General features: G+C 43.5%; 1 protein-coding gene across 1 annotated transcript in view; it reads left to right on the top strand.

The window, feature by feature from the left end:
• Positions 1-9,340, top strand: part of LEKR1 (leucine, glutamate and lysine rich 1) — a gene marked incomplete at its 3' end in the record, with an annotated part of 31,371 nt that extends 22,031 nt beyond the window's left edge. The window contains exons 6-12 of the mRNA XM_083868239.1: positions 1,686-1,767; positions 3,280-3,357; positions 3,593-3,796; positions 4,830-4,923; positions 6,024-6,176; positions 7,176-7,475; positions 9,014-9,340. Of these exons, the coding sequence (XP_083724365.1) occupies positions 1,686-1,767; positions 3,280-3,357; positions 3,593-3,796; positions 4,830-4,923; positions 6,024-6,176; positions 7,176-7,475; positions 9,014-9,340 (1,238 nt within the window). The remainder of the gene's footprint in view (positions 1-1,685; positions 1,768-3,279; positions 3,358-3,592; positions 3,797-4,829; positions 4,924-6,023; positions 6,177-7,175; positions 7,476-9,013) is intronic.
• Positions 9,341-9,610: the final 270 nt, after the last annotated feature.

Below are 9,610 nucleotides of genomic sequence, written 5' to 3' on the forward strand. Positions count from 1 at the left end.
TTATTAATTATCTTTTAAAACAACAATTTTAAAAAGGAGCTGTTTGGGAAAAAAATGGGTTTGATTGGTCCTGGCACCCATGGAAGGTGCTGGAGAAGGTGCTTCTACAATTAATTTCCACGATTTTTTCCAAGGGTTTAGTCAAATCCAAGAAATTTTACTTTTCTCTTCAAAAATATATATTTTATATATTTTAAATATATAAAATATATTATTTATAATATAAAAATATTTACATATATACACATATACACACATGTATATATATATATAATATAAAAATTTATATACATATATATACATATATATGTGTATATATATATAATTTTATATATTTTATATATATATTATAAATGATGGTAGTTTGGGAATGGATCTGACAGATCCTGTGTGTTTTACCCTGTATAATTCTCTCCCTGATTTTTTGTTTTGTTTTGTTTTGTTTTGTTTTGTTTAGTCTAATGAATAACTTTCCTTTTTCCCTTTACTGAAAAGAGGGGACTCTTCCATTTATAGGATTCACCAAGATAAGGTGTGGCTGGCAGGAAATCCCACACTGGGATCATCCATCATCATTGCTGGAAATGACTGAAAGAGAAGTGTGGGAAAAGTTACAGAAATTCAGGGAATTGGGGTGAAATGATAAATTTAAGAACAGGAATGACAGATTTGGCTTCTGGGAAGATACAGCAGAGAACTTTGAAGGACTGACTTTGGAGCTGTTCCCTTCAAAGTCACCTCACTTTGGCTGCTGTTGCTTTCTGAGGAATAATCTTGGTTTTTCTTTTACTTCCAGATCTGTTGCAATGATTCATCATTGGATTATTTTTTTTCCCATGTTGTTTGTGGTGCTGTCCTTGTGGTAGAAACTTTTTGATTTCAAATCATTCTTGGGCTTTCTGGAAAGGCAGTTCTTGTTCATGAGCAAATTTAGAGATTCCCAAGTTGCTGCTCCATCCCTGGAATGTTCCAGTCCAGCTTGGATGGGGCTTGGAGCAACCTGGGACAGGGAATTGGGACTGGATGGGGTTAAAGGTCCCTCCCAAGCCAAACCATTCCACGATTCTGTGATGTGTTCATGGAGATAAAAATCAGATTAAGCCATGTGCTGGTGCTCCAGTTTAAAGGGCTTCACATCTGCAAGTCGTGGCTGTTCTTAGGATTTAAAAGCATAGAAAAGGATGATATTAAGGCACACAGGTAATTTAATTTAATTAAATTTAATTAATTTAATTTAATTAAAAATAAACAGGGATTGTGCTGGGAAAAAGGCAGTGGCTGATTGGAGCTGGGGTGATGTGTTCTGAAAGATAACATTTAGAGGATAAGACAAATACACAATTAAACTGCAATTAAATTACAAATACTATTAAATTGCTGCCAGGGTTTCAGATGAAGTAAATTCCAGGTGAGTTTTGGAATCACTTTCCTTTATGTGTTTGCTCTCAGCTTTATGTACAAACACTCTGATTTAAAGCATTTCATGTTTCAGTGCAGTTGAATTTGGTGTTTTCTGATGGGATAAAAAACCCCAAACAGACAAACAAACCCCAGATTTTTACTGTGGAGATTCTGCTCTGCCTGAGGTGGGAATGAGGAGCTGCAGGTCTGACCAGGAAACAAACCACTAAAGTGAATTAATTGAACATTAACAGAGACACAACCTGGTGTTTTTTTGCTTTCAGATTTAACAAACCAGGTGGAGACAGCTGGCCTGCAGCTGCAGAAGGTGACAGCAGAGATGGACCACTACAAGAAGCTGCTGTTGTAAGATTCCCATTCCTTGATTGCTTCCCACTGCACATAAAGAACATAAACCACTTTATTTTATTTTTATTTTATTTTATTTCTTTTTTTTTCCCAGCAAGTGCTGCTTGTCCCAATGCTCTGAGAAGGTTTTGACCAACACAGGAACTATTTTATCTTTATATTATTATTTCTAAACACTTTCCTGGCTATGGGAGAAGGGATTCCTTCCTCCAGCAGGGATGAATGGAACTGCAGAGGGGAAATAAAGAGCCTGATCCATTCCTCACCTAACTCACAGGTGTTGGATGCATTTTGGGAAATCCACATAAATTCAGGACTAAAAATATGTGTGAGGGAAGGAATCTAAAGTGATAGAACAAGGGGGGAATGGCTTCCCACTGCCAGAGGGCAGGTTAGGTGGGATTTTGGGAAGGAATTGTTCCCTGGGAGGGTGGGGAGGCCCTGGCACAGGTTTTCCAGGGAATTTGTGGCTGCCCCTGGATCCCTGGCAGTGCCCTGGTCTGTGGGAAATGTGGGTGGAACAAGATGGACTTTAAAATCCCTTCCAACCCAAACCATTCCAGGATTTTCTCCCATTCCCAGAGCACTCCCCAACCACTGAGGAGGAGCCTGAGCACCCCAACACCACCCAAACATTAAAATTCTACAGCTGAGAGCTGAAATCCTCAGTGGGCACTGGAGCATCATCATCATCATCATCATCATCATCATCCCAGGAGAATCCAGAGAGAGGGGCCAGAGGATGCTGAAAAGGCACAAATTGTGTTTGTGAAGCTCCAAAAGTGAAGCTCAGCAGTGAGGAGCTGCCAGTGCCAGGCTCATGATCATCCCTCATCACTTTTTCCCCATTTTTCCCTGGAATTTGAGCAAAAGGATTTGTGCTGCTCTTGCTCTGCACTTTCTGCTTTCAGTTCCTTTATTCAGGGGGTCTGACCATGACCCAGCTGCAAATATTTGGGATGCTTAGCAACAAAGTACTTCAGTGATAATATAAGGATTGAGAGGGAAACAAAGATGTCATGAGCACACTTAAATAAACACTGAGGGCTTTCCAAGTGTAAATGAACATTTCAGGCTAATACAGGCACAATTTAATAAAACAACATATTCTATATCTGTTTAAATGTAAATATGAACCTTAACCATGGTTATTAATTGGTGCAATGATGACATAGTGACACGAAATTTGCAAAGTTTCCAGCCCTTTTACCTACAAAATTGGGATTTGTTCCATTTTTATTCATTTTTTTTACTCAAAACTGTCATCAGTGTCGCAAGATCTCACTTCTTGTTTGCAACATTTGTGAGCCAGGTCAGGCTGAGATGGCACTGGAAGTGTAAATTCCAATTATTCACAACCTTTGCTGACAGAACTTTCTGTTTGTGGCCTTTTACCTGAAATGGAAAATGCAAAGAGGAAAATACACCCAGAAATGATGTCCAGGCTGGTGCAGGAGTAAATGCTCATTCCTTTGGATAATACTCTTTTTTTTCTCCAATGATTTTTAGGGTGAAGTCAACAGAACTTGATGTCTGTCAGAATGAACTGAAAAAGATCAAATATGAAAATGGAGTTGTTGAGTCCAGGTAAATGCTGAAATGATATTTCATATTTTTGAGCAATGGCAGCAAACATTTTATTATTTTAATGCAGTTTTGATACAATACATTTTAAAAATTTCTTCTGTCAAGTCAGTAAATTTAACTTCATAAAGAACACATGGAGTTTTGACCAATATTTGATTTCCCAGGCATTATTATTCCTGTCTATAAATAAGAATATAGTAACTACAACGCTGCTGCTTCTTTATTTCATCTGTAGACTTACAAAAGAGCTGAAGGAAAAGGAGGAATCCCTTCTCATCTGCCAACAAGTCTGCAAACACTTACAGGAGGAAGTGGCTGAGAAAGAAAGGAAAGAAGAAGATCTGAAAAGAAGAACTGGGAGATCAGAGAGTGAGCTGGAAACCCTTAAAGCTCTCCTGAGCCAGACAGAGCAGGAGGTGCTGATGCTGAAACAGGAGAGGTAAAAGGAGCTGCTGCTCCTGAAAATTCTGCACGTTTTGGAGCTCATTGGATTGTTTTTTTAAAATGGGATAGACAAAACTTGGATGGAAGAGAAAAAAAGTTCTGTAAAAAAATAAGAGTAGAAAAGTTCTGCTTGGGCTGCAAGGCTTTGGTTTGGGTTTTATCTGAGCCCCAAATCCTCATTTTTGCAGCTGTTCAGCTGCTCTTTGTGCTCAAGGTGCAGGGAATATTCAAACCCCTGAAATGCAGAACTGTTGGTGCCTCCTGGCACTTTTAAATGCTGAAGACAATTCTGTGGCTGTCAGGAGTAAAACTGGAGATTCTCCTGCAGGTAATTAAACAAATCTGGATTCAGGTTGGTGAGTCCAAAGCAAAAGCACTCAAACTTGATCCCAGTCCAGGGAAAACAGCCCTCAGAAGCCCAGGGCTTTATTTTCCACATCTCAAATCAATGCCAGGGACAAGGGCAGCTTTGTTCACAGCTGAGACCCTTCAGAGCCAGGCTGGACTGGTGGGAAGCTGCTCTCACACCTCCCCAAGCACCAGATCCTGTCCAAGGCCCTGGCTGGGGGAATACTGAGGCATTTCTGGGGTGGACAAGTTGTTAAAAACATCAATGACAGGAATTGAACCTCTCCAGGAGCTTTGCCCTACAATCCCCACATAACAAACAGCACCTTGAGGGACAGAAAGAATTCAGAGGTTTTCGTTCCAAACCCATTTCAATTTTTAAATTAATGATCCTAATAGTCCAGATTCATGAAATACAAGTTCTGGTTGGAATATTTTAAATTTCTCTGTGCTCTTTGAAGACATCAAAGAAATATTAAAATACCATTTGCAGTGGAGGATCAAATACTGTATTTTTTTTTTAAACACGAAATTCAGGAGGAAGGTGAGGGCAGGGTGAAGATTCTGAGTGGTGATTGCTGGGGCAAGGATGAGCAGGATTTCCCTGCAAGGAAAGGGAATTCCTGCAGCAGTGAGGGCAGGTTCCAGGCCTGGTTCCCAGGGAATTTCTGTGTTTTTAGGGAGGTGCTGTTGGTGTCCCAGCAGAGCAGGACGGAGCAGCTGCAGGAGGCGCTGAGGCAGAAGGTGCGGAGCGAGGACTCCTGGAGGGACAAGGTGACTCTGGGGGGGGTGGCACTGTCACCAGGGCCACAGGAGAGCTGAAAATGATCACAGAAAATGATCTCCTGCAGTGCCACCAGTGCTGGAGTCATGGCATCTTACACAGACTGGTTTGGAAGCCACCCAGCCAAAAATTCCGTCAGGAACGCACAAATCGTGTTTGCCTTTGGTCTCTGGGTCTCAAACTCCTAAATTCACAGGGAAGGGTTTGTTTTGGGGAGCCTTCTGTTTCCAAAAGCACATTTAATGTTTGCTGAAGTTCATGGAATCTCAGGATCCCAGACTGGTTTGGGTTGGAGGGACCTTAAAGCCCATCCAGTGCCATGACAAGGTCACCTTCCACTGTCCCAGGTGCTCCAAGCCCTGCCCAGCCTGGCCTTTCATTATTAAAAAATAATGAAAATGTTTCCAGTTTCTCTTTTTCCTCCCAAGGACATCAGGGAGATTTATTATCCTCCTGCTCATAATAATGTGTGGAATTAGATAATTGTAATGAAGCTCATTGTGGGCTTTTGTGATTTTAATTGTTTGAAGTAACGAGGTTTGTGTTGTGCATTTAATGTGCCTGTTGTGCTCTCAGCCTGCTGCAATTAAATCCATCAGAATCAGCTGCACAAATGTAACGGGAACAGCCTGGGTTAGGAAAAGTCTTCTCCTGAATGCAGCCTTCAGGGTTTCCTCCAGAATCTTCTGTTGAGGAAATTATGGCTGAATTTTCAAGTTTGAATTTATAACGTGAATTATTGGAGATGCTGTAAAGGACTGGGAAATTTCACCCAATATTCCAACCTGGAGAAGGGTTTGGGATGAGCTTATTGTGACCTTCCAGAGCCTGAAGGTGCTCCAGGAGAGGGACAAGGGCTGGAGGGACAGGACACAGGGAATGGCTTCACATGGACAGAGGGCAGGGCTGGGTGGGATTTGGGGAAGGAATTCCTGGGCTGGAATTCCCAGAGCTGCCCCTGGATCCCTGGAAATGCCCAAGGCCAGGCTGGGACAGTGGGAGGTGTCCCTGCCATGGCTGGGGTGGCCCTGGGTGGGATTTAATGTCCCATCCCAGGGTGACAATGCCACTGACCCCTCTTGTCCCCCAGCTGGAAATGGACCTGGCCAAGGGGGAGGCTCGGCACAAAGAAGCAATTCTGAAAGTCAGGGAAGAGGCCAGAGTGGAGCTGGACCTGGAGAGACAAAAACAGCAGGAACTGATCTCAAAATACCAGAGAGAACACGAGGAGCTCCAGCAGAAGGTGAGCAATGCTCGAGAGAAAACCTGTGGCAGGTGATCACAGAAAACTGTAAAAAAATGGGAATGTGAGGGAATAAAACCTTCCCTGTGTCATCCTCTCTCTGGATGATAACAGGACTTTGCCTCAGTCTTATTATAAAAATTATATTTAATATATTTTATTATATTTAATTTATATTTTATTATAAAAATTATATTAATGGAACAGGCTGAAAACAACTACAGCAGTTCAGGTTAATGGGTGTGGAAATTCTTTCTCATCTCGTATTTTCACCACCAAAACTCCATCGATGTGCTCAGATAAATCATATTTAATCTGACATAATAATTTTTTAAAAGCTTGGGATTTTTTCAGGCCATGATGAGGTGCCACAATCCCACCCATATTTTTTTTGCTTTCCCAAGGGAACCCAGCAGCTCCCAGTAAAGGCACTGGGCTGGACTGGTGCTGGCACCACAGGAGGTTAAGAGCTCCAGATCCTCCTCAAATTTTATATAAAAATTAAGAAATGGTACCTGTAACCTGAGTTTCCAAAAGCTTTGACACAATTCCTGAGGAAATCAGAGAAATCTGGAAAAAATAAAAAGGGATGTGATGATGTTATATTGTTATTTAAAATCTGGGACGTTGTGATTTAGAGCTGAAAATAAGTTTGGCTTTGTTCACTTGGCAAATATTTAACCACGAGTTTTAAACCCTGAGGAAACACTGACTTGCAGTAAATTTAACTCGAAGTTAAATTTTCCCTTTTTTTTTACCTCAATGTCTCTGTTTGATCTGGAACACACTAATTAATCTCTGTGTTCTCAGTGAGTGCTGATTAATTTACAGCTCTCTGAGGGAATTATGTAAATTCTGAGCTTTTTTTTTTATTATTTTTCTCTCTCTGACGACCTGCAAGTTCCAATTTGTTGGGTTTTTTTCCCTCAAATCAATGTTTATCTGCTATTAATTCTCCATATTTAGAGGGGAGATTAATTCCTGTCTGGTCTCACCCAGATCCCAGGTTTAATATCCAGTGCCACCAAGAGCTTGAGGATGGAGACAGAAATTCTGGAGAAGAAGCTCCAGGATGCCCAAATGAAACTGGCAGAGAAGGATGGAGACAGGGAAAAGGAAATCCAGAGCCTCAAAAGGCTCATCAGTGAACTGGAGTTCCAGCTGACCATGGAAAAGAGCAACAATGAATCATTCCTGGATAAGCTGAGGAAAGAAATCAAGCACAAGTCAGATGAACTGGAAAAATTAAACCAGGAGAAGACACAGCTGATTCACAGTTTGAGCCAAGTTCAAGAGGAGGTAGGAACAGGACCCAGGAAATCCTGGTTGTTTTTATTTGGAGATTTGTTTTCTAAAATCATTCAAAGGTCTGTGTTTCACACCAGAAAATCCATTGAAATGCAAAGATTTCTCAAACAATCCATCATAATTTCTTAAATATGCTAGATCACAAAAGGTGTGAAGTTTTAATGCTTAAATTAGTGTTTTATAGGAAAATGTATCTATTTTTCAGGTCCTGCAAGGCCTTCCTTAGTCTGTAGGCTCATGTCCCATCCCCAAACACGAGTAAACAGAAATGAATTCCCAGTTTTTAGAGCAGGAGACACGGATATTGCTCATTCCTTGGACTGGTGTCCCAGCTCCCACCAGTGCAGCCACGTTCCCTAACTCAGGAATGCATAAAAATGAATTAAAAGCAAAGAGAAATTCAACTGATGGATATTCTGACCACAAACATTTGCTGAATGTTTGGAATATAATGGGAAGGGAGGGGAGGGGAGAGCTGCTCCATGGGAAATGTGGATCAGGAACTGCAGATAAGATTAGGCTGGAATGTCCAAAGCAATTCAGTGGCAGGAAGATGAATTGGTCAACAGGGAAAATGAAACTCTTCCAAGTGAGGTTGGTACTGATTTATTCCTTGGAAGGGTTGGGAAAGGTGGAGTGGAATTGCAGTGAGGTTGTGCCCAGTCTGTGCCCAAGGATGGGGACACGGGATGGAGGGGGACAGCAGGGGGATTCCATGGCCTTCATGGGGGATTCCATGTGTCCATAACCTGCTTCCATAGGTGGATCTACAACTGATTCCATACCTGGTTCCATACCTGGTTCCATCCCTGATTCCATCTCTGATTCCACACTTGGTTCCATCCCTCATTCCATCCCTGGTTCCATCCCCAATTCCACACCTGATTCCATCCCTGGTTCCATCCCCAATTCCATCCCTGGTTCCATGACTCCACAGGTTGTGCTCTCCCCCTGCAGAGGGTTACAGGGACAAGCAGCACTAACCCCCCTTGGTGTCCCTGCACCTCTGTCCCTCCTTCCCCAGAGCAGCATTCCCAGTTCTCCCAGCTGGGCAGGAGAGCAGGAAAACCTTCTGAGCACTTCCCTGGGATTTCCCACTGGGAACAGAAAGAGGATGCAGGGCAGGCACCTGTCCCAGGAGTGTCCAGGTGTGATGGATGGGATATTCCTGGTGTTTTCTCTTTACAGAATTCCCTGTGCAGGGACAGTCCAGGTGGGAGGGAGGGAGGGATGGATGGATGGATGGATGGATGGATGGATGGATGGATGGATGGATGGATGGATGGATGGATGGATGGGATATTCCTGGTGCTTCTCTTTGCAGAATTCCCTGCTGCAGGGACAGTGTCCAGGTGTGAAGGGTGGCTCATTCCTACTGTTTCTCTTTACAGAATTCCCTGTGGAGGAACAGTCCAGGTGTGATGGATGGGATGGATGGATATTCCCAGTGTTTCTCTTTACAGAATTCCCTGTGCAGGGACAGTTTCCATGTGTCACAGACGACTCATTCCCGCTGTTTCCCTTTCCAGAATTCCCTGCTGCAGGACACGGTGCGCCGGGAGTGCGAGGAGCGTTTCGAGCTGACGGCGGCGCTGGGCCGGGCCCGGGAACAGGTGCTGGAGCTGCGGAGGCTCAGCGGGACCCTCCCGGCCCCTCACCCCGCCGGGGATGTCCGTCTGTCCGGGCCCCTGGGCACGGCCAGGGCTGCGCGGGGCCCCGGCTCGGGCCGGCACGGCGCCACCGGGGCTCCGGACACCAAGGGAAGGGGCCGCCTCCTGCCCGGGGTGAGGAAACCATTCCTGCCTCCCAAGGAACACCTGCCTGCCGCCCCCAGCTCATCCCTTCCTACTGTTTAAACTCCAGTGCAATCTTTATTTATTTAATTTATTTATTTTTTATCCATCCGGTAATTTATTCATGGTGTAATTAAATGCTGGGTGGGTTTTGAGATAAAAAGTCTCTCCAAGAGGAGCACAAAGAGCAGCACAATATTCAATGGGTGGGATTGGAGTCAGAGAATCCCTGGATCCCAGCAGGTTTGGGTGGGAAGGGACATTAAAGTTCATCCTGTTGCAATGTTTCACAGGATCCAGGGTGGATGGTGGGGCTTGGAGCAGCCCGGGACA

This window comes from Zosterops lateralis, assembly GCF_965231275.1.
Source record: "Zosterops lateralis genome assembly, chromosome: 10".
Classification (NCBI taxonomy): domain Eukaryota; kingdom Metazoa; phylum Chordata; class Aves; order Passeriformes; family Zosteropidae; genus Zosterops; species Zosterops lateralis.